Below are 25,788 nucleotides of genomic sequence, written 5' to 3'. Positions count from 1 at the left end.
CCTTTGTGGATACTTGGAACTTAGACCAGATGGGGCCTTTCGTTTTGAGTCTCAGACACATCTTGGCACTCCCATAAAGACGTACACTCAAACAGATTTCAGAAATGATTGTAAAGTTTTGTGGACATGGCCACTGTGAATTGGTCTATCGTTGTTGTTTTATTACAGAATGAAAAATAGGATGAAAATACGAGCAAACTTGGGTTACTTTGTGCGTTTTTAAATGGGATATTGAAATTATTTCAGAAGATCAAACAACAAAGCTAAAAGAAGGTGCTTATGGGTTATCAGACTTTTGAGAAATGGGGTTATAAAGTGATGTTGGAACCTCATGCATTGGTTGTTTAAAGGTTGTAAATATGAACACGTTTTGCCACTTGCTCGAAACATAAAGTTGGATCATTTCTTATATTGTCCCAGGGGACTGTTGTCACGCTCAACAATTTCCCCCGAGGGCACGTTAGATCAATTATACGGTGTTCCATAAAATGACCACCAGGTGTCAGTGTAAGCTCACTCCCGTTTGACGGGAACACAATCCTGTCACTGTCACTTTTGAATGAAATATGTTGCAAAAATGATCAGTTAAAAAAAAACAACAAAAAAAAATCCCGTGAGTGGTAGACTGTCAGCTCAAAAACGTCAACAGAGCAATGCTAGCGTCAACCAACTTGCTAACGAGCAAGAAAATATAAATTCACAGCTTGCTGAGCAGTCCCAGCACGCGTCAGTGTGGATCAAACACGCGTTTGGAGTATTTTCAAACGTCTGTTGATCGGAGGTTGATTATCATTGTGGCCTTTTCCCCTTTTGTCTAAATATTTCAACAGTTGTTGCAATGGCAAACCATAGCCCGGTTTTCCAGCTCATCATCTCAGTATGAACTAGGTCAGCTCAATCCCAGCACGGCTGTGCTGGGCAGGCAGGGCACGGGGGCTTCTGGCATCAACTAAATTGCTGCAGCCTCAGGGTCACAGGCCAAATAGAGGGCCCGAGGTCATTGGAGCTAACACGGCAGTGATATGTTCAATTACCTCCAAACCAATCGGCCGTAAACATGGCTGTTTGTCCCAAGGAAATGATGGAAAAGCGGCACGAAGAGCAAGTTGACCACTTACTACTATTATGTCGCTTTTGTTCTTTCAATGGCAAAGCTGGGTCACCACCACCAGTTGTTCAGTTGGCCGATTACGACATGAAAGAGTCGATAAAACTACTCACTTGCCCAAATGATTTCATTCACCCCTACAGCCTCCTCCTCTGTAATCTCAAGAGGCGTTACATAATTTAGGCCTTAATGGTTTTCTTTAAAGGGGCTAGAAAAAAAGATTTATGTACAGGGATGTTTGTCCAATCATCATCAGCAGATATGTGGGGCTCTGTGGAGATAACTGATTGAATTTTGTAAAAATATGGCAAAGTATTGTTTTATGGTTTGAGTTTAATTTTTTTTTTTTTTTTTTTGCATTGGAAAGTGTTCAATCTTTGGTTCTGAATTTACATATACTTGATATAATATCCAATCCTATATACAATATTAGTAATGTGCTATTATACTTTTGTGGCAAAGCCAAGTCTTTCAGATTCTGATCTGTCTAATATGTGAAGATACTAAAATCAACGATGGAGCCGCTTTTGATTATGCTAAGTGTCAGATTTAAATTTAACATTGGGTTTATGGCTCTTCCCTCTGAGTGCACTAATGCTTAAGATTGCCACTAAGAAACGGAGTGCCCTGATGTGAATGATCATAAAGACACGTCGGCAAGCAGGTAACCAACATTTATTTACCATTATCAACTTTACAATAAAACCAATAACATCTGTCAACATTAGCAAAATCAAGAACAAAAAATGAGTCTGATGTATTTACAGAGACAAAGCAGATTCAGGCTCACACAAGACAGATAAACAACTCTGCTTCATATCAAACCGCAACAGTGAACATAGCAAGCTTAAGTGTTCTTTTTTTTTCTTAGTAAGGTAAAAACCACAGTTGTCTATTTTTTTTCCTTTAAACAAACAAGTAATTTCATCTCTGAATCTTTAAGATGGTTCTCTATAATACACCACAAAATACTTCAAATTTGGGTTAAAATATAGCAATGTAAAAACTTGGCGAGTCTTTTTAATTTTCTGATTTCTTTTTCTTCTTTTTCTTCTTTTTTGTAATCAACAGTCATTTCAAGTGATGGTGGTGTGTCCCAGTATCGCGTCTAGCTTGGTCTTCCTCCCTTGGCGGAGGCATCTTTTCTCGGCGGGGAGGGAGGGTGTAGGGGGAGGGGGGGCGGGGTAAAGATGCCTTGACTCCGTCTTGTGTCTCCGTCTGTCCGTCAACCATCTATCTGTACTTTGCCGTCGTCATCAGTAGCTCTCGCTTCCTAGCCTTGTTTTTTTTTCTTTTTTCTTTAAAAAAAAAAAAAAAAAATCCACTTTCCGTGTGGCGACCAGCCCACAGCCTCATGCTCCAGTCCGGGTCCATCCACACGTCGAACGGCAAACCGGGGGAAGTGAACCTAGTGAATCTAGTCTGTCATCTTTGTTGTCATGACGAAAAAAGTGGCACGTCAAAGGAGTCTCTCACATACATGTGTATATATTTACATATACATATATCCATATACATATGTATACATATACACATATATATATAAATATATATATATACTCTTAAATTTTTTCTCTTTCTCTCGCTCGCTCTCGTTCTCTCTCTCTCTCTCTCTCTCTTGAAAAACAGTTCACCCAGTTCACTGTGAGCCAAAGGAACAATCACTCTTTCTTTTCAGGAGGGGGAGCAGGGGTCTAGCTGCTCTCCTCTGTGGGTTTTGTGGCCTCAGGGGCCGGGGCAGCTGCTTCCTTGGCCTCCTCCTTGGGGGTCTCCTCCTTAGCCGGCCCCTCCTCTGGCTTCGGGGCTTCAGCGGCAGCAGGAGCGGGAGCAGGGGCGGCATCGGCGGCGGCGGCGGCGGCCTCCTCCTTCACTTCCTCCTTCTTCTCCTCGGCGGGAGCGGCGGCTGCCTCGGCCTCAGCGGGCTTCTCCTCAGCGGCCGGGGTGGCGGCCGGGGTGGCGGCAGCGGCGGCGGCGGCGCCCTCCTCCTTGACTGCCTCCTCCTTCTTGCTCTTCTTCAGGTTGAGCTTGAAGTTAAAGGACTTCTTGAGGGTGAACTTCTTCTTCTTCTTCTTGGGGGTCTCCTTGGTGGCGGCCTCGCCCTCGGGCTTGGCCGCCTCCCCGTCGGCGGCGGGCGCCGGCTCGATGGCGTCGCCCCCAGCGCCGGCCTCCGGCTCCTTGGCCGCCTCGGCCGAGCCGTTGGTGGCTGCGGCGTCCCCGTCGGGCTTCGAGGAGACGTCACCGTTGGTTTTCACGTGACCGTTCTCCTAATGAATTAAAAGAAGAAGAGGAAGAGGAAAGGGAAGTTGTCACTGTCAGTCATCTGCACGTAAAAGACGATTTGATTCAAAATCCGCGCACTTTGCTTTTAAGGTTAACCGATTCTCAATGCGCATTATTCGTTTCTTCTCCGGAGCGTCGTCGACCTCATCAATTAATCACCGTGTCGCCCCGCTCGGAGGCGACGCCTTGCCGTACCCGCGTCGTACGATAGGCGGCGGTAGTGCCTCGCAAATCACCTCGGGTACCAGACAGACGTCGGCTCAACAAAGACGGGAGTGAAGCTGCGAGAGGGAGCATCACCATCCATTGATGCCTTCCCACCCCCCAACCACCACCACCACCACCCTCCTTTCGCCAGAACAAATCATTTTGGTGAAAATTTTGAATTTCAAAAATGAAAATTCCTCGAGGATGAATAATGAGCCAAGCCGTCCGTCAAATCGTCACTTAAATCGTCGTGAAACACAATATCATTAAAAAAAATAATAATTAAAAAAAAAAAAAAAAAAATCAAAAATAAAATCCTAGTGCGCCTATAAAGATCAGAACCATGAAATAAGAACTAAATGGGATGACTTCACGTCCTAATACCTGAGACCCCCACCAGTGTAAAATGGCTCAGCAGACGTCGAGCTGCCTTCACTGCGTACGTGCGCCTCCAGTGAAGCCCCCCTCCCCCCTTAAAGCCTGCCACGTTCAAACACAATATAAACACATTTTAGGTTGAAATATCACTTTTAAGAAAATCAAAAGAAAAGGGGGGGAAAGCGCACAGATTCTTTATTGCCGTCGACGGCAATAAATAAGGTGCACCCAGCAGCACACTGGCTTAATTGGTCATTTCGGGGAGGGGTTCTCCCACACGAGTTGCCGAAATGCCCCACCTAACTTGCCCCAAATGTCCTCCTATTCAAAACTGTCATCCTCCACTGAGCGTCGGGCAAATTCAGAAATTGATGGGATTGAACTTTAGGGGGTGGGGGGTGGGGGGGGAGACGGTTTCACTTGCTCGGGTGGTGGTGGTGGTGGTGGTGGTGGTGGTGGGGGAGGGGGGGGGGGGGGGGGAGAGAAAACGGCAGTAAAAGGGAACGGAGGGCGGTTAATTACCTGTCCGTTGGTTTTGACAGCCGCGGCGTCCGCGGCGGCGGCGGCAGCGTTGCCCTCAGCGGCCACGTCTCCTCCTTTGGATGCCTTGGATCCCATTGTCTTCGAAGTGTGCGCGTCTCCTGAAGCAAATCAAAAAAGAAAAAACTAAAAAAAAGAGCGGCGAGTTTTTAATCCAACCCCAGGGGCGCGTCAAAGTATCCCGCGGTGGCAGAAAAAAACGACGAAAAGTCAAAAAAAAAATAAAACGTTTGGATTTTCTTTCTTTCTTGTTCGTGGGTTAAGTCAGCCGCGTCGACTCGCTGCCTTCCTGAACTCGGACTTGTCACCCCGGCAGAGAGAGACCCTCTAAAGCCGACACCGGTTGAGCGCAAACCCTTCAACGTACAGCAGGTTCAAGACGGAGGCGGGACGTAGCCGCGGTCTGGCCAATGGGCGCGCGGTCTGGCCGTGCGGGCCAATCAACGCCGACTCTCTGGATTTTTCGACCGCCCGGCGACTGAAAACCAGTTTGTTGCAACTATATCCAGTGTTTTACTGGCAAAAGAAACAACACGGTCAAAGATCTCTTAAATTGTTTATTATTAATTTCATTGACAGTGTTAATCTCTGTTAGTTACTTGTTTCTTAAAGTTGCTGGCTTACCAGTGTTATTGCAGTGTCAATGATGCGGAACGTTACCGTTTTTAAGCCTAGCCACGGCGAAGAAGACAGAAGTCAGATCAGCAGAGTGGCGTTTGTTTAGTGCAATTTGTGTTTCAGTTTCCCTTCTCTTTTCACTTCTTGTAACAGCCTCAGTTCTGGGCAGTCACCCTACAGTTTCACTTCTGACCTCTCACTCATGTTCACGAGCGAGTGCGTTTCAGTTTCACGGTCACTATAAATATGTAAAGCAGGCAGTAAGCACACATGCAGCCACTTAATCAAGTGGGTCAGAGTTTTTGCTGAAAGACATTTCAACAGCTGTCTCTAGTTTTTGGGGAAACTCATCAACTATTCATTCATCTGTTCCGATCCCAACTGGCGATGAACTTGCCAAGCTGAGTATGAGATTTCAAACTATTGGACTTCATGACCAATTGTGAAGCAGCAGCACCCACCGCCTACCTCTGCCATGCTCTATTATCCCTGAATCCAAGTGATTTACTATGGGTATTACCTGAAATAAGTGAATTATAAATCCCTGAGATCAGTGGCACAGAGTCTCTGAGGCAGATATAAATCGAGCGGGAGACGACGTGACAAAAAGGCAAGAATTTCAGTGAAATGTGCCAGTGAAAGAGGGGGAAATGGGAATTTTAAACAGCCTTCCTGTCAACTTGTTCCCTGCAAGCTGAGCGGTAATACGGGCCTGGTTTTGTAACGCAGTGGTGAATGACAGATTAATCTATTGTTCTATGTTGTGCGTTCACTGCGGACATGGGCGCGCATTTACCCGGCTCGGGGAAAGAAAAAAAAAAAAGAGAAAAAAACAAGATTGGCGCTGGGGCTAATGGCGCATCACGCTGTCTCCTCATGGCTCCATGACTAGATTTGTTGTTCACTTCCGCTTGTCAACAACATAACGGGAGAAAAACATGTCAATGTGATGATCATGCACATTCCACCTGATCGTTGGCTCTCCCACACGCATTCCTCGCAACAGCTGTTAAGGCTATGCAAAATCGGTTCCTCGAGGAGAAGACTTCAGTGTTCAATGGCACAAATGATCTTCACTGCGGCCAATCAGCTTAATTCATTTTGCGAGGCTTGGGAACGCTGGAATGCATGTCAGCAGCCCCGTCTTGATTCCTCGTCCACTAACAACTTAAAATAAATCAGCGCGAAGCTACTCTTGCCGGACAGACACACATAATTGTAAAACATGCCTCGCTAATGCAGTTGAGACAGTTATTTGCCGGGTTTTTCTTTTTTTTTTTTTACAGGCCATGCAGATGTTTTATGACGATTTTACTGCAATTTCAGGTTCATACATCATGGAGATTGTTGTTCATTGTTCCTTTTGAAGTTTTAAAAGATGTGGAAGAATAGAAGATTTAAAGTGTTGAATACCTAATCTATAACTAAGTTCAGATTTGTTTTTCTCGTGTCAACTTTGACCCAATTTGTGATATAAAGAAGTTTTTCTAAAGATTTTAAGAGGGGAAGTTTACAGGACAAGATAGGATAGGATTTAAGTTAACTGCCTGTTTCAACACTTCATGGTTTATTTTAGGATTCTTATGGGACACCTTAAAACACCCTACTAATGTAAGAGTGTAATTTAATAAGACAGCGCTGAAGCTAGCATAGCTAGCCCAATTAATCGCCAATCGCTGCGATAGCTGTTTGACGTATGCAAACGTGGCAAAACCTTTTGTAATTTGTCTTTTACTTGATGACAGCGCATGGTGATAAAGATACGAGTCTTCCCTGTCGTGGTTGTCATCGCAGTTGTGAGAGAAAAACACAACAGTCATTTGGCAAACCCTTCGCTGTTGGCTGGTTCACAGTGCAGGCGTTTCAAAGTTGTAAAAGTGTTTCTCATTTACAGATTATCATTTACACGTTGTGTCAAGACACTCATACCCAGACAAGTGTTTGAGAATTAGCACACAAATGCGCAGTGTAAATTCCTTGTTGTCGCTGTTGAATCTGCCTTCGAAGGATAACTTAGCATGATGGCTGGAGATGAGATGAAATGGCCAAAGTCACCAACAAAACAGCAGTTTGAATGAACAGCAGCTTTTTATTGTTTGGACACTCTTGTTAGACGTCACAGAGGAGAGTCAAGTGACTGCCTGTCATCATATTCCAGCAATACTAGTGTCAAAACATGTGGTTTTAAGTGGGCGGAGCAAACTGTAGATTGTAGCTTGAGCTTGAGGTTCATCAGAAACATTTTGCAAAGCAATAAAAAAAAAAGTGTTATTTATTTAAGTAAGTACTGTTGAGCTAATTTCCCTCTACGGTCTCATTTCTGGGCAGTCAAACAACAGTTTCTATTTTGAACACTTCTGCATGTAAGCAGGCAAGAGTTTATGAGAAAGTCCATTTCAGTTTGAGATTTAGATATACACGATGTATTCATGTGCTCAACACATTCTTCAACAGTAGAACCCATGCTACCTTTGCCACACATTATCTTCAATCAAAGGATTTATTGTGGTTATTACGTGCCTTGGTAATGTGGTTTTGAGCTTTGTTCCTTGTTTATCAGCCTGCAGATTTTATATTGAATTCTGGCTAATGCACAGTAAAAAAAAAAATAAAGATGTCAATCAGTGATTCTTTTAGAAGTTTTGATCAAAAGAAAGTGTCCATGATTTAGAATGTTTTACACACATGATGCATATCAACGCAAAAAATGTGCAATGTTTAGATTTGGATTGTACTTGGCGGAAAGCAGGGGAAAGGAGTCGTTGAAAATATTTCTAAAGTTTGAAGATTTGCGGAAGGAACCGTCAGTCCGACACATGGTTCTAATTTTAAACGACAGTGTGTTTTTTAAGTGGGACAACTTGCAAAAAAAAATTAACTAACCAACATTTTTGTCCGAGTACTTATTTTATTGCCATGCAATACTTCGCCAATTATTAACACGGTTATATGCTTGAATTGTATTACTGCTTGTGTGAACAGAAGCAACTCTTCTCTACTTTTTGTTCTTAGAAGTTTCATTCTGAGTGCGTCAAAGCCTCCCGACGTCTCCTCACTCTGGCCTATCTCTGCGGTTTGCCCCGGCTGCGCTCGCCCCCATAAGTCACACTGGGAGGACAACCTTTTCTCACACACGTATCACGCTGTATCCATCTCGCTGGCCTTGTAAATGTCATAATAATGTGTCCACTGTCTGCTGTGGAATGCCTGGCACGCCGGCCCTCCCGTCTCCCCAAGCCATCTTCCCCCTGTGAATAAGCTTCTTTACCCTGCCTGAGGTAACTCCGCTCGGGTTCGGGGGGGCAGGGGTGTGTGTGCGCGTGTGTGTGTGTGTCGCGGTTCGCTATTGCAGCCGGAGAAGCATCAAGTGTTTCTTTCTCCCTCTTGTGTGGAAAAAAAAACGGCCTCTGTGTGATGATAGTGACGACAGCCTTGAGGGAGGAGGGAAGTGGGAGAAGGGGCAGGGGGGGGGGGGGGGGCGCGAGCGGTGATGAGGTGCAGGCTCATCATCATCACCATCATCACCACAGGCCCCCTGGCCTTCGGCGGACGCTCTCTGCGCAATGCGCGTCTGTGCGTGTTTGCACATGTGCATATAAGGGCAGCATTGTCATGGGCCTGGTGAGCGTTTTCTGGGGTGAAAGGCGCAGAGAAGCGATTCCTTCACACACATAACTCAACCTTAGACACGCACACACACACACACACACAGACACACACAAGCAGACAAAGCAAGGAGGGCATCAGCTGGGACACGGGGGCTGGAATGCAGAGAAAGGAGGCGAAAGAGGAAACGGGGAGGATGTCTGATGTGCACGACAGAGCCGAGTTCTCAGAAGGGAAGAAAGTTACCGTGGGTGGAGAGGGGGTGGGGGGGGGGCTGAGAGGAGACGGCCAAAGGTGACAACTGGAATGAGGTAGCAGTAGGTGTGTGCAGGCGTCACCCAGCAAAGCGTCAAAACCCGTGGCGTTCAAACACCCCTGTATGAGAGACAGACAGGGGGGGGGTTAAGATGACGCGAGTAAGACGAGGCCACTGTGGGGTCACATCGAAGGAGGCCAGAGCCAAATGGAAATTGAACCACTGACTGTTCATGGAGCCTTAATGGTCCTTTGATAGCTCGGGACAGTGCAGGCTGATCGGGTAGAAGGTAATATTGGCACCTATATTCGCACCAGACACCCAACCCTTTTATGGCCGATGCTTCAAAGGTTAAGGAGATATTGGTACTTTCCAACCGTGGAGTGGCGTCACGTTCACCGAGAAAGCGATGGCAGCGCCCACATTACAACATCAAAGGCTCTCACCGGCCCGTGCTTTGCATCGTCGGACCCGACGCGAAGCCCGAGCGGGTCGGTCCCCCCGTGACCGCCTTCACCTCCACTGGGGCCTTGGCGAGCACTTATCAGATTAGTCACTTAGCCGCGTTGCTTCAAACAGAGTCCTCTAACCTCACTGGAACTCTAATTGCATCAATCTCACCCTTAATGGTCACTGCTGCCTGCTGTCGCGACATGCCAAATTGCCCGGCCCCTGGGGGCGGGGGGGTTGAATTCGCCGCTGACCCTGGCCACTGACCCGGCCGACCTTTTGATCGTATGGCTGTTCATGTTTTGCTGACGTCAGAAAGACGTTTACTTATTTAGTTTGTCCAAGTAGACTCAACTTCTTTGGATCTTCTGTGATCCACTGCATGTCCAGCCGTCCTAGAGAGACGATGCCTCCTCTGCGCTCTTCTTTCAGATTCACCTTCGTGATTGAGGGTTTTGCATCTGCACAGAATGTAAATTTGCAAACCTGAGCTACATACATATACGATTTAATAGAGAGAGAGATTTTAATAAACAGGTGAGCACATTCCTGCACATCCTCCACCCTGAATTGAGGTTGATTGGCATGAAGGTGCTGTACAATGGAAGCAGAAGCAGGTCATAAGGCCTGGGGCCCATGTCTTCCTATGAGTTCGTTCTGTGTACTCTGGCCTCCTCCTTCCAAAGCCAAAAGACATTGTCTCTCCATGTTCACCCTCCACTGTCCACGGTGTAACCTTGCCACCACCTCGACGGGATTTGCTTAAGCACACCAAATGTATGCCAAGTCGCAAGAAACAACCATATGAGCGTGAGGAGGTGAGTTGGCTTTGCCGTGCCTGTGGTTTGGCCTTTAATTTGACAGATCAACTGTCAGCTGACAACCAGTTCTGGTGAACCTGGGCTCGCTTTGGTTAATGAATGACCGCAACTCTTAATTGCTTTCACACCAGGGACAAGGAGGAAGTCCACTGAAATGACCTGGTTTGTTCTGGGTAGGAAGTAAAATCCTGAAAAGATTGAAGATGGTTGAGCCTTTTTTACTAGCTGTAAAATGCAAATATATATACAGTATATATCCACTACCAGTCAAAAGTTTGGACACAGCTTCTCATGCAACAGCTTTCTACACTGCAGATAGACACTGAAGACATCACATATATGAGCAAGATATACGTCATTATGCAGCAAAGAACACGTCAAATAACTGTAAATATGCTTTTTATGGAGTTTTTCAAGGAGGCTATTTAGAAGAATAGAAATATAAAATGTGTTTGAGTTATTTTGCACTTTCATCGCTACATAATTGCATGCGTGTTCATACGTTGTTTTAATGCCTTCCGTGAGAAACTGCAATGTCAGTAGTCACGAGAATGAAAGAAAAGACATTAAATTCATAGGCTGTGTCCAAACTTTTGACTGGTGTTGTATATATTTATACATGTTGTAAACAAACAATTTCATGTTTGAGTAATTAAGCTGCAATGCTAAGCGAGAGGCACAGCGCCAGCCCCCTCCCTCCTCCCCCTGCCGCATTCTAATCAGCCGCTCTAATCAAAGGCAGCCTGGCGGCGGTCAATATCTCGTTAATGCTCGCTCAGTCATGTAAGCGCTGATTCCCGGCCTTTTAGAGGGACAATAGCCAGCATATGGCTCGGCGCTTGAGCCGACAGATGTCCACGCCGGGGGAAAACGAGGACCGGAAAGAAAATAATCATGACTTTAGCTTTGAGCCGATGGAGCAGTGGGAGGGTGGGGTGGTGGTGGGGGGGGTCAGAGGTGGCGGTGCGACGACAATGGTTGAAAGAACAGAGCATGGGTGGCCGTGTCCTGACGAATAAAAGCCAAGTGGGTCGCGTTAAAAACCCGTTTTGGCTTCGTGCTGGAAAATCTGAGTTTGTTTTCGCAATTTTTTTTAATTTTTTTTTCCCGCAGGGATTTAGAGGTTTAACACAGACACAGCCGCTCTAACAAGATCAACAAGTCGCTTCCACGAAACTGGTGTGAGTTTTTTTTTTATTTCACTCCCTTTGGAATCGAAACGGCTGCTCATCCACAAACAGTGGCAGCTCACCCCCCTGTGCACTGTGTTGCGTTTCACTTTCACTTTGAGCCTCACTTCTCCTTCCTCTCTTTTCACTATCACTCACTGATTCATGGTTAGTCAGGTGCATTCCTGCGGGGATTTCCCCGCAGCGATGACTGCATCTAAACTCTGTTAAAAAGAGGAGGTGCTTTCTGAATGTTGTAAAAAAGTATGGGGAATTTTCAGTGTTTTTCTTGTTGTTGATCGGTTTACTACAGGGCGGTTATGCAACAGGGCTGCGTTTTCAGGAAACAAGACGTAGCTTTCCTCACAAACGGAATTATGAACAAAAACCGCGACAGAGCTCGGCCTTACCGCACACTGTACACTAACACACACACACACACACACACACACACACACACACACACACACACAAACACACACACACACGCCTGGCACGTGCAGCACTGGAAATGGTGTCACCCCAGTTTAAATCCCTTTTGACGTGCGAGCATGCCAGTGACCTTATTACCATGACAACAGTTTCCACAGGATAATAACATCGTGGCAATGCTGACACAATGTGACACAACAGTGTGGACCCTTATTGTGTGATGTGTTGCTGTGAGGTGAACCACTCGCTTTCTATTGCCCCCACCACCCTCCACCCCTCCCGCGCATCCTTTACTCCACCTCCACAGTGCTCCGCTGTCTTGTTTTTTTTTTAATTTATTTTTTGCTGAGATTTTTGTGTTTCTATCAATGTTCCCATGTGCGCTTGTGTGTGTCAGCTGGTGTGTAATGCATTCTGAGGATTCAGGTTTACGAAAAGGTCTCTGAGCTCAAATGGAAAGCGTCCTTCGAGCGACTTTTAGAAGGAGACTGATAGAAAGGTAGGTCAGGCCTGTCTCTGGGCTTGTGAGCTTTTGCTTCTCCAGAGAGTGTGTGTGTGTGTGTGTGTGAGTGTGTGTGCACGTGTCTGTGTGTGTGCACGAGGGAGTGCGAGTGTGTTTCAAATCCGTGCGCACACCCACGCGAGAGTCCTAAAATAAATGCTTCTTCTTTCATACATGCGAGTGCATTCAGCAGAACTGAACAACACAGCAGCCCCCCCCCCCCACCCACCCACCCAACCCCCTCCTTCATTTTCCTCTCCTGCCTACTCAACTCGTTTGTTCCCCCTCCGCATCCTGGGAGGGAGACAGAGGAAGGGAAAAGGCAGGAGCGAGTGGGAAATGGGAGGACGTGGAGCGATGACTGCGCGTCATGTAAACCAGGAGAAACCAAAATCTTCATTTCATTTTTATTTTTTTTTCTCAGCCCAGCGTTGCATTTCGAGAAGCAGGGACACACAGAGTGGAGAGAATCAATGGGGGAACTCAATGGACTTTTTTTTTCATTAGTGTCATTGTTAACTCTGAAAGGGACAGCGTGCAATTTCCATCATTCACTTTGCGACTTGGGGTCACATCCGGCATGATTTTCACTAATGTTAGCATGCACAGCTCGTCCACTTGACGTCCGCAAGCTTTGCCAGCATTTAATACTGACACGTCATCGCTTGACATTTTCCTCGCTTGGACAGCGGGCGGTCGTCGCTTCGAGACCGGAGCTGAGAGGAGGTGGAGGTGTTGGTGCAAAGCGTCCTTGTTTCGGTTCCGATGTTGCGCTCAGCTTACAGAGGTTTATTTGGCATTGAAGCGACCAGGAAATATGTGAGTGCGAGGTCACTCACAATTTCAGGTTGGTATTCCTAAAAATAAGCATTTCCATTTCAGATAAATACAGATCGCTTTCTAAGGGCAAGGGTATATTTCACCACCGTGAACATGGATCCGTTCAGGGTTTTTGTGTTTTTTACCTTGACTTCACAGATGGTGTGAGAAATGGGTATAAATATTCGAACAGCCTTGTGCAGGTAGAAGTTGCTGATGGTAGAGAAACGGTTGCAAAGTGATGCAGAGGTCACCTGCTCTCTCCAGGCCGGGTCAATCGGCCCACTGTTCTGAGATCAGTTTCTCATTTAATAGATGAAGCTTCCGACACTTCCCAGTACACGGTGCTGAATCTCAGTCCTGGGGCCTTTTAAGAGACGTTTGATTTCTCTCGTTCATGTCTTCAGAATTGAAGCCGGTGATAAAGATAACTGTATTTTTGCAGTTTAGTAAATGCTTGTAATTATATTAACTACAGAGATAATACAGCACATAATATGGAAGTCAGTGCAGGAGAGTGCGTGAGTGCCCATCCTGCAGAAAACCGAATATTATCTCCTGTCTTATAAGTCAAAGTCCTGTGACTCAAGTGATGCATGACTCAGTCACAATAATCTCAGAGATGATATTAGTCACATAGATTCCTACAGATGAAACTACAGATGGTCCACAAATGAAAATTGTGAATATGAAATTCCTTCATTCCTTCCTGGATTTTCCCTCTTAGATGAAAATAGCACCAAAGAACTAAAAATAAAAGTCCTTCTAATTTCACACTAATTTCATTATTTGGTAAAATTGTATAACAACTTAAATGAAGTCTTGGGAATGTACATGTCGGCTAATGATCAGAAAGGTATAATAACCTTAAAATATGTAGCTTTATATATCCATTACTTACAGACACTTGAACTCGAAATTACTGGAATTCCTCTAAATTTCTAAATCTAATTTGAACGAAAAAGTTTTCCAAGCTTTCTTGGGAACAGATCCAAGCATTATTCTTGAAACTCGGCTCAACATCTGCTTTAATTACGCTCCACAGCCGCCGACTCCAATCCAAAGTTGTTTAATCAAGGTAGCCAAAAGAAAGAAGTCCAAACGCACCGCGTAGACGCTTTGCAAAACTCAAGTCAGCTGCGTAGTGTGAGGGAGGTGAGTAGCGGAGGGATGAATGGATAGACGGGCGGTGAGTCAGAGGGGAGTTGGAGGCAGCGAGAGGAGAAAGCAGAGGGAGAAGTGCTGATGAATGGGCTGATGGCACACTGACCCACTAATGTTGCACACTTGCATCGCCCCTGGCTCGGCCCGGCCCTGTAAAACACACACACTCACAGTCGAGTCCTCCCGTGTCCAATACGCAGATTCATAATAACAATAAACGCTCCTCCAACACTTGTTTGAACAGGCCTTGCCTGTTGTCTTCACTCGTGTCGTTAAAAACCCTGTTGTAGCACACGGCTGGACGCGCCCCACTCGGGTCTGCTCACTGGCCACTTTACTACTGTAGGTTCGCCGGGTGCTAGTGTTGCAGTACTCGAGATTGGTCTTGGTCTTAAGACCGCTTTTCAATGGTCTCGGTCTCGTCTCGAACTCGGAAGCATTTTTATTCGCTCTTGTCTCGGCCTCTGACTGGGCAGACTGGGGATTTGTGATCAAGACCAGTCAAGACTCAGCCAACACTGCAACGACACGATAATAACAGAAAATAATCCAGCTGCTGCCGTTTTACGCTGTGTTTTTGACACACACCCTTATTCCTCTGTAACTTTATGACGCAAAGTTGTTTTTTTTTAAATGGTTAAAAATAGTAGCAAATAGTAGCAAAATGTTAAACTACCTTGCTGAAAAGAGATGTTGCTGTTCAATTTAGAACTTGAATCTATAGAAGATACTGGTCATTTTTTTCTGTTGTTATTTTTCTTTGATATACATAAAGTCTCGGTCTTGTGTCAATCTCAATACTCTCTGGTTTTGATAATGTCTTGGTCTCGGTTGGTGCCGTCTTGACTACAACACTACCGGGTCCCTTAATAAAGTGGCCGGTAGACCAGCAGCAGGCTGCGAAACACTCCGAACCTGCGGCCCGTCTTGCGCCAACGACCACGTTCACCACATTCAAAGTCCCTCAAATTCCCATTGTCGTCCTAACAATGATCGCTCCATTAGACGCAGGTGAGCATTCGCAACCGAGGAGTTCTGCCCCAGAGGAAGGCTCAGAGCGGTACGCTAATTAAGTCAATCTGCGGCGCAGTAAACTAAGGCGACCCTAGGAGCTAATTAAAGGCTCGACACCTCTCAAGGACATCAGTGCAGACGGTGGCAGATGAAATATCACACAAATGACACACTCGTATATGGGAGGGGCGGCGGTGTGTGTGTGTGTGGGGGAGGCGGGGGTTAGTAAAAGGGGGAGGGGGGGCGAGGGGATAAACATCAAGCCACATACCCCCAAGGGAGGGGAATCACACACACACACACACACACACACAGAACAGTGTTCCAAATTTAGACGTGATGCTACTAAGAGCTTGTGACAGGTCAGTGCTAGAAGCCTGGATGGATGTACGTTCTGCCAGGGTGGCTCCACGCTGGCCCTTTAATATCCATTAGAGACCTTTCACACTGAAAACACACAACACAGGGAGGCCATCTCTTCCCGGAAGAATTGAGGATTCGCGGTGGTTTCCTACCTGCGGTCTGGAAACCCATTAAATATTGAATCATGTGCTGTGGGTAGAGGAGGGCAAAAAAAACAAAACAAAACAAAAACAAAGGGAAGTGGGCTGTGAAGTAAGCTTTCACCAGGCGGCCAAAAAGCAGGAATGTGATGCGTTTGGATCCAGCATTGTTGATTTGTCGACATTTGTTTACAGATCGGATAATCATGATTTAATATTGTTTATCATATAAATGTTGCCGATTGGGAGACTTGGTGATTCCCGCTGGTAGGTTAGGTTGTGGGTGCGATTCCGTGGTCTTTCTGGGGCCTTTCGATGTTGAGTTTACCCTCTTGGTGGGTTCTTTCACGGTACTCTGGCTTCCTCCCACAGTCCCAAGACATAGACACAAGGCCAACTGGGAACCTATCCAGGGTGTAACACTGCCTTTGCCCCAGGATAGCTGGGATAGTCTCCAGCACCCCTGTGACGCTACTTAGATGAGTAGGTGGATGAATGGATGTTGATATGGCCAACTAGGTTCCTGTGCTGCATCCTAACCGTTGCCTGTAGATAGACGGATAGACTGGTTTGTGAATACTTGTTGGTTTCATCTTGAGCTTCCAGTCTGTTTTGAAACTGGAAGATTCCACATTTGGATGTGTGGGTGCTCCCAGAGGTGAGCGATGATTGGACCCTGAGGGCAGTGCATGCCCCAGTAAGCAGCCTACACTACTACTACTACTATTGGCTACTAAACTTTAGCCAGGTCCATAACATCACGGCCATTTTTAATTCTAATTAGACCAAAATCAAACTAATTTAAAGTTTTGGAGTGTAACATTGTTCAATGAGTTTGTGGCAGGCTAATTTTAGGGCTCCTTTCTGTATTGACTGCCACTCATTTTTAGTCTTTTTGCAACCAATTTTGGCGGTCCCTGCTGGCCAAACATTAGAATGCAGGTTTTCGGCACTTTCACATTGGCCTCTTTTTTCAAAACCGGAAGCGCCACCCATCTTTTCATACAGTCGATGATCTAAACGCAATATCCCCCAAAATCAATATAGGAATAAAACTCAACTCCTAATTCTAGCCCACATGAACATAAGTTGGTGGGTGACCTCAGACCGACCTGACCCTTGGGGTCTTCAAAGTACTCACAAGTCACACTGTTTCCAAGGAATGTGAAGAATCCCCAGCATGTAAATTTGGGTGAGCTTGTGATCTGCATGACAGTGAGGCAATGAGGTCAAGCACGGGTGCCGGAGGAGGAGGAGGAGGAGGAGGAGGGCGGTAGCGATCGAGAGGGAGGGGGGTGGGGGGGTTGTGTGTGGACTGTGAAAGCGACAACACTGGCAGACCCAAAAAAGCAGCCAAATGCGGCCCTTGGCACCAACACACACACTAACACACACACACACACGCACACACAGTGACTTTGCCCTCCCAGCACACCCCATGGGCTGGCACATGGAGCTGTGGGGGTGGGGGTTGAGGCTGCGTGCCCGGGGATGAGACTGAAAGAGGGAGAAGCGATCCAGGGATGCAAGATGGCTGCGTGGCTCAGCCTCCCCTCCTCCCATGTTAAATTAAAGAGTGCACGCAAGCCGCTCTTGTAAACCAGACGCGCCAGGGGAGAATAATTCATGTGCGGAAAATGGCAACATCTGCACCCCCTTTGCCATCATGGAGCAGGCGGAGAGACGGCATTTTTTTTGAAGAATCCTCGGTCAATAAAGGCGCCTGGCGTCACACGTCATGGCTCATTCCAATATAAATGTTGGTGGATTTCTCTACTGGTGGATTTTTCTCTATTTTTTTTTCCCCCCTATTTTTGCCTCCCACCTTTAAAACTGCGCTCGAGAGACATCCGGGACTTTGATGTTTAGGTTTTAAGCACAATATGTGCAACGTTTTTTTTTTTTGTGTGTGTGTGTGTGTGTCTGTGTGTGTGTGGAAGGGGGGAGGGGCGCCGCCTCGCAGACGGTCGCGCGCGGCGAAAGCAGAGCTGATAACCAGCTAGACGAGGCTAATGAGTCGGTAATGATGAAAGAAAGAGGAGTGGGTGGGGTAGGGGAGAGGGGGGTAGAGAGGGGGGAGGGAGGGGGGGTGTCGCGTGGAGAAGTGTTGACCTAATTCTTTACAAATGGCTGTTCGTTGTTCTTTACAGTCGATTCCCGCTTTGCGCCGGAGACCGAGGTTGAGTCAGGCGAGGAGCCGACGCGTGCCTCGCCATTGCGCCGCAATATGTAATCCGTGCGCGCGGCGAAAAGGCGGTCGCTTTTTGAGTCATGGGCAAAGTCGAAGCAAAAACGCTGATCGTTTGTGACAAAAGCTGGATTTTATTTGCTTCACGAAGAAATTTTTTAGGGATTCTTAGGGCCGGCGGCCTCATGTTGTTTTTGACTCAAGATGGAAAAAGAGAAAACATGTCGTCGCCAACTCGAAATAATGGGCTTCATTATGGCCTAAATATTTTTCAAGTTTCAAATAAAAAAAAATGAACTAAATCTAAACTCTATGAATCATTCGACACAGAAGGTTATTGCAACAGATAACTATTGACATATTCATGACATTATATCCTCAGTTAAGAGGATTAGATGACACGAACACGTCTTTGCGGCTTTGACAAATTTAAAGCAGAGCAGCAGTAGTAGTAGTACTTGGGTGCAATTATTGGGAACATTCCTCACACAATTCCCACTCTTGACAACTGGCCATTAATTACACTTTGGGTGTAGAATCGTATGATCTGTTCAGTTGAAGATGGAGGAGATTTAACGCGAGGTGGCCAGCAGCATGAGGAGATGTCCAAGACCAAAATGGAAGAAAAATGACTTGGGCCATTATTTTACGAAGGTGATGCAATTTAGATCAGAATGATGCACAATCAGCGGGACTGCCCACACAACATTCAGGGAGCTAATTTTCCAGCTGCATGGAAATCCAACGGAAATTGGCGAAAGAATTTGAAACTTTCCTTTTTGCAGTCCAGCTCTGTCTCTTGTTACCTGCCTCCCGACTTGACAGGATCATATGTGGCACCAATTACCCCCGCTCACCCGAGTGTCTGCTGGAGTGGAGTGGGGGGCAGGAGGAAGCCGAAATGACAGCAGAGTGTCTCCTTATCTCCCGCTGGAGGGACGGGTGCTCACATCCTTGTCTGGGCTGAAGTGTGAATCATCAATGTCTGCTCGCGCTTTCAGCCGCTGTTAAAGCAAATGATGGGGGGGAAAAAGGCCTCAAATTTCATGAGAGCGCAGTTGAATATTTCAGTTGAATTCGTCACAATTGCTGAAGAAGAATTCTTTTGGAGCGCCGTCATTTAAATGGAGCGACAAGCAGCCACATCAAACGTGCCTCAAAATCACATGTTAGCGTAAGCTAAAATTATGCTGACTGTAACCTGAAATCTGGAGGGTGGCCTTCTGTTGGCTGAACTCATTGCCATGTCCTGTTTCCGACATAGAATTTTGCCAAAATACTTGAGTGCTTTAGTTTTAGTTAATTTACAACCCAACAAAAAGTCTTGAGTACGGAAGAAAAATTCTGTATCTGAAGCGGGTCCGTCAATGATAGTGCAAATGCAACACGGTCATATAGTTCTGAGAAGGCGACTCTCTGGCTTTAGCGTTGTGTCTGGTATGATTTTAGCCAACGTTGACGCATTGCATCAAGCTCGTTCATTCAGCATTCACACGCTTGCGGTATAATATACTTACTTCATCACTCAACATTTGCCTTGCATGCTCAGCACTTTATCTAGTGATGGAAATGTGCGTAGTGTCCCTTTAACAAATGCATAACATGCACAACTTTGTATTGCAATCAAAGCTGCCACATTAATTGGTATTTGATATATCAGCCCGTAATCCACAATTCCGAACAGGCAGTCAAACGTGGGAATGAACCACGATTGGAATTAGGCAGGAGATGCTATCCGCTTGCACTCCAAACAAAAGTCTGTCTCCCCACCTCTTTCCCTCCGAGCAAAACATTATTTTTTTTTGATGACGCACCGATCGACGGGGGAGACTTTTACACCGACGGGCGGTAGTTGTGGCCGTGTGCCCGTGGAAAAACACACGTGAGAGTGGCCACAATTTACTTCTCTCACTTTTGTTCCGTCCGAGCCGACGCTTCCCTCCCGCCTCTGCCTATCTGCCTCTTTATTGCTCAGCCTAGTCCCAGTATCACTTTCCAATCAGCTAAATTCCCCTGGCACAGCTGAATAAAGTGTCGTCGTTGAGCGAAGAGCCACAGACACACGCGCGCACACGCACACACCGGCTCTGTCCTGTAATGTCATTATGGCACCCACTGAGTCAAATTACACTGAATCAATGCCTTGTTTATCTGTTGGGGGCCTCCCGTTTCTCAATTACAGCCCGGGGGAACATCTAGGGAGGGCGACGTGTGCCAGTGCACGTGCACGTTGTGGTGGATTTATGTGTGAGACAAGGTTTGTGCTACGCCAGCCTGTCGTGTCTCTCCTACCCGTCACACCTGGAAATGGCAAATGTTGCGAGTCTGCGCGTGCCGGCCCCCCACTTTGACAGACAGCGACGAGCAGCAACACGAATGCGGATATCGCCAGTGGTCAGATAAGCTAATTGACTTCCCAACTGTCTCAATGAAAAGCCCCGGAGAGACTCTGTCCCAGAGGCAGAGCTACAACAATGAGGGGAATGCTAATGACTCACTGTTTTACCTTGCAGTGCGAAACTGCGAGTCGCACAAGCGAGCACAAGCCCGAATTCCCCCTCGGCATTCGTTCTGCCACATTATCACACGGCACAGAGCGGCGCCGCTTCAGAATTCAGCAACAGACATTCCAGGAATTGTAGGCGGTATTTTCAGGGAAAAAAAAGAGTCAGTGGTGGGATGGCTGTCGAGGTGCACAGGTAGAGCATCACTGTGCCTGAACTGTAGCATGAGCTCCGATAATCTTATTGGGAACCGTCAACAACACTGACCTTGTTATCACAAATGAAATGAATATGTATCATCCACATTCAGGAACAAGTGTCAAGCGAGCGGACTTGTTTTTTTGTTAGCTATTCTGGTGAGTTTATCTGGACGAAACTGGACTTTTGGAGAGGCAGCGTGTCTTCACGTTGGCTAAAACTCTGGGAACGAGAAGAAATTACAAAATGGAGAAACTGAGTTTAAATGTTTTGAATGGGCCCTGCGATGAACTGGCGACTTGTCCAGGGTGTCACGCTGCCTTCGCCCTAAGACAGCTGGGATAGGCTCCAGCAGACCCCCGTGACCCTGAATAGAAATAAGCGGGTATAGAAGATGAATGAATGTTTTGAATGGGTCAAATGACACATTCACTATAAGGGACACTAGTTCAACAATTCTCTCCAACAGCATGCCAAACGTTCTTTGTGCAGAACCATGAGTTTCACATCAGTGTTTGCAAAATATGTCTTCAGCAGACATCTGGGACTGGAAACCACCGAGTGAAGCAACAAGTTGGCTGTAACCGCAAGCCACAAACTAGCTCGCTAGTTGTTAGCTGGCTAAATATATGATGAAGAAAAGCATCCAAATACAATATTTCTAAATCTCAGACTTTACTTCAATTTATTCTAAGAATATTTAGCCTGTGGATGAGCACTTATCGTTATTTTAACGTCAGACTGTAACATGGGAAACTGCGCAGGTTGTGTGGCGTCCTAGCTTTGACGTCGGAGTGGAGAGGGTGTTGGTCTCCAGCGTCATACATTTAAATCTTTCACGCTAACAGCACTTGTTTGCACAGGGCACCTATAAATGAAACATACGACACCACATGAAAGAAACATTAATCGTGCTTTGAGTCTCGTTACTAACGTAAGGCCTCTCCCATGAAATGCCACTGTTGTCGCTATGCATTGTGTCAAAGTTGCTTTGTTGTACAATGAAGCTTTACTGAAACGGTTTCTATTGCTTATGGCCCAGTGTGCTGGGTGAAGAGATTCAAACCCGCCAGTTCAGCAACTTGATGCTGTTGTGGGAGATTCTGGGTGGGCTAGCTTAACTGACAGCCGCATCGATAAACCCCTCCAACAGAGGCTTTGGGGGGTTAAGGGAGGGTCAGCCAACCCCTGTGCGGACACTCTCCTTGACACGCAATTAGCACGCTGAATACAGGCCAGACAGTCAATTAGACCGCCACGGTTGAAGCCCCTCCCCCGACCACGTCCGGAAATTGGCCGAGGAAGTTGCAGGAAAAGCACTTGAGTCCTGCCAGTGCTGCCGCGCTAGGCATCTGCAGCAGAAATTGCAGGATGGCGACGACGACGGCCTTAATTAGGAAGCTGCAGAGAGAACCAAGCGAGAAGAGAAATTTCTACTTTCATTTTTTTTCCCTCCCCCAATTTCTTTTTAAAGAGGGATTCAAATGACGAGAGTGGGAGGGAGGAAAAGAGGGTTGGGGGGGATTAAGGAAGAAGAGGGGGTGGCAGCCGGAGAGCGGGAAGAAGAAGAAGAAGAAGAAGAAAGAGACTGGGATGAGACCAAACGCAGGCGGACGCATAAATGTTTCAGAGCCGTAGTGAAGCGGGGCCTCCAGTCAGCCTACATACTGACGGATTTCTGCCACCGCGCGACGACGCGTTCACAGGCAGCCGGGAGAGAGCGCGCCTGAGTGCAGGTGTAGACTCCAGGCGGTGCTTTTGATCACGTATCCAAGATTTTGTGTGCCCGCGTTTGTGTGTGTGTGTGTGTGTGTGTGTGTATGTAGTCGCGGTCGCCACAACAAATTCAGCTGCAAAGCCGTGATGAAAAACTCTGGCATGCGCTGAATTTTACATGGGCTCTGCCGCCACCGCGCTTGATCACTTGAAAGACTTGTGTCAATGGAACGCGGTGGCTGCAGGCACAGGGCCGCGGCCAGTCATGTTGGGACCTATGACTAAAGATGGTTTTGCCCCCCCCCCCCCCCCCCCCCGTCCCATACACCTCGTATTTGCAACCTCGCCTTCCTTGAACCAGTATTGTGACAGTTCACTTGCAAACTACTTCCGTTCATTGTGCATTTCTTAAACTTTTGAACAAAGTTGACGGTTCCAAAAAGGAACAAATTCATAGTTCAGTTTTAACAATGATGTTTTTTTTAAATGAGGATTTACTAAAACAAAAAAAAAAAGAGAGTAGTAGTATATACAAAGTCGTGTTAACGGTGGAGGAGGTAGCGTCTGAACTAGATAACAGCCAGACTGTTTTTTCTGCCACACGTGAACGCCTGTTTGCGGTGGGGTTTTAGCTGTTTTGCTATGGACAGGCTGCTCAGCTCACGCTCGCCCAAAATATGACCGAGTTCACGAGCGATCGTTCGTTGAACGCACAACACTGCCCTTAACGCCAGCCCAGCGTGAGCGACACGTCAGAGACATGCGCATAAACGCAGTCGTAAACACGTCCATCACCCTTCTACTCTAGCGTGTCATTGAAGGTATCGCGCGCCGAGAAACGTCCGGTCCCCCCGATGAACTCTCCTCCCCAGCCGGTTCGCAAGGGGTCGTTTCCCATCAGCGGTTCGGCAAGCGACGCCTGTCGCGCTGTCAGTCTGCGCGCCGAGCCGCTCGTCGCATATATTAGCGCTCGGTAATCTGGGCTTGTCACGCCGGGCTTGACTGGAGCCGTGGCTTAGCGGGGAACTATGAGTCTATGTGCGGCTAATGGGATTGCTCACGATCGTAAATTCCAGTCGCGTCAATGGCGTTTCTCTCTTTAATTTTCAATCACCACGACCCCTTTTTTTTTGTCTGATTAATGGCTCTGCCAAAGGGGGTAAGTGAAGGCTGGGGAATTGATTCCAGTGTTTAAATCATTTGTTTCTGTAAGGCCTGTAAAAGGCCAAAATAAAAAAAAATAAAAAATTATTGACCAAACTGAATTGTTTTTTTTGTTTTTTTCAAAAGGTCTCATCTTACGAAATGCACCAGTCTTTTCCATTACACCATTGTGCAGTATCTGTCTGCTGTCGGACGGATGTGACACTCGGGCAGGGTTTCCAAACATCCCGTAGTCTAATTCCAACTCATCGGAGACAACTGCCTTTGGAAGCTCCAAAGAAGGTTTGTTCCTTGGACATACGGGACAAGTTTTGTTCAGTTTTGTTCATCTCATTTACATGAACACTATTGAACAAGATTGTTTGTGGGTTCCCCTCTAGACTGAGACATATATGACCCCACCAACAGCTGTACCTGGGACCCTGCCAGTCGTTGGCCAGCTAGACTAATCAGGCTTGTTGTGTTTCTTTAGAAATTGTGACACCAACGCAACTTTGTCCCTGATCTTTATGTGGCATGATCGTTAGGTTACATGGCAGACATGCATGCCCCAACAGTGCAAAGCATTCCAATTACATGGACTCTGATCAGATCCAAAAAAAAATGTTACACCACCTCCTCCAATCCTAACGAAATTTCAATTGGATCGGGCCAATTTTATTGGAACGGAGCGTTTACATCATGTGTTTTTAATCAGTGGGCATCTGATCTGATTACTTACGCTCCGTGTGAACTCACCTAGTGTGGCTTGTCTATCTTGCAGATAAATGCAGGATTCTAGTGACTTTTGCCATTGTTGACTTAATAGCTAAACTTCCCTATTTTGGAGTTAATATCTGCTCTCGGTGATGCCTTGGGTTGTTTTTCAGGTGTCATCTTAGCTAAACAGCAAACACCGTGGAAAATTGCCAGCATCGCAGGGGAATCTGCTCGTGGCTCGACGCCAACTATGCAAAAGCCCGATTCAGGCAACAGTTTTTGACTTGTCAGACCTTCACAGCACAATCCGGCAGCCGGTCTGGTCGCTGGTAATCACCCTCCTCTGCCCTTCTCCTTTATCCCTACGTAGGCTGAAAAACTGGTGTCCAACCCGACTGAAATGTATCCCGGATACATTTTAAAATGATTTGTGTGTGGCTCAAATATCGTACTACAACCAAACAGTGCAAACCCAGATTTCCTCTTTGCAAAAAAACCCAGAAAAACCTCAAATCTTATATATCGAGGAAACCTTGGAAGAGGCGGCCCTCATCGCATTTGGGGTGAAAAAGGCAGATGCCTTCCCTTACATTCCGCGCCACATTTTTCTCCCTTTTTAAGGCTTTTGAGATTCATATTGTTGATGATTCCCTTTCTCCGTCTAATCCTCTGTTTACATCTGGTCTCTGTCCCCCCCCTGCCTCATATCTCCCCTTCTATCCGTCTTCCACCCTGTGTATTGACTCGCTGTGTAGTCTGTCTGTTTACGAGGGACGTAAACAGTGGGATGAATGTTCGGGTCACGGTCGGGGTCACTTTCACTGCATCCTTCTCGCTCAAACCCCCCCCTGCCTACCCAAGTCTGCCGTGCACTTCCTCCGGTCGTCCCTCCTCTGCCCCCTGATTATGTACGGGTAATAAGAGGTCTAGACATGCTTTATCAGGATTAAGGCCCTGGAAGGCAATGGCAGAGGCAGCCAGGCAGGCAGGGAGGGTGAGGTCAAAGAGGGAGAGGCGGCTTTAGCTCGGACACATACACTCCTGTGGGCCTGGGATGGGCACCAAAAGGCCCAGCCAGAGGTTTTTGAGGAACGCTTAAGGGTCATGGAGAGGGAGAGGAATTAGGCGATAGAGGGATGAACACACGCAGCCTCACAGTCGCACTTTATGTCGGGCGGCTGTTTGCTGATGGTTCCCGACAACTGTTTTTCTGGTGTTGATTTGATTTTCATTCTAACAGTCTTTAAATTATGTGGGGTTGAAAAAATAAATACATTTTTCAAACATGGGTAAGACATTCAGAAAGTGTGGATGGAAGTCTAATTAATCCTACATGTAGACTCCTTAATCTAGCCCAAATTGGGCTTTTGCGCTGCTCCACATTTCCCCACCCTGAAGTCAAACATTATAAAGGCATAAACAGCAGAAGCAAATGGAAACAAAACCAGGCGA

The 25,788-nt window shown here is 46.6% G+C and overlaps 1 protein-coding gene across 1 annotated transcript; it reads right to left on the bottom strand.

Annotated features, from left to right (window-relative positions):
- Positions 1-1,766: 1,766 nt before the first annotated feature.
- marcksl1b (MARCKS-like 1b) lies at positions 1,767-4,855 on the bottom strand. The gene is made up of 2 exons (XM_076011437.1): positions 4,496-4,855; positions 1,767-3,372 (listed from the first exon to the last, which is right to left on the bottom strand). Exons 1-2 carry the CDS (start codon positions 4,589-4,591, stop codon positions 2,803-2,805), a joined length of 666 nt encoding a protein of 221 aa, XP_075867552.1. The 5' UTR covers positions 4,592-4,855; the 3' UTR covers positions 1,767-2,802.
- Between the last annotated feature and the right edge of the window lie 20,933 nt (positions 4,856-25,788).

The sequence above is a fragment of the Nelusetta ayraudi genome, unplaced genomic scaffold, assembly GCF_046127955.1.
Source record: "Nelusetta ayraudi isolate G7.1 ecotype Tasmania unplaced genomic scaffold, CSIRO-AGI_Nayr_v1 ptg000135l, whole genome shotgun sequence".
In the NCBI taxonomy this organism is placed as follows: Eukaryota; Metazoa; Chordata; class Actinopteri; order Tetraodontiformes; family Monacanthidae; genus Nelusetta; species Nelusetta ayraudi.
This window is presented reverse-complemented; position numbering and strand designations above follow the sequence as displayed.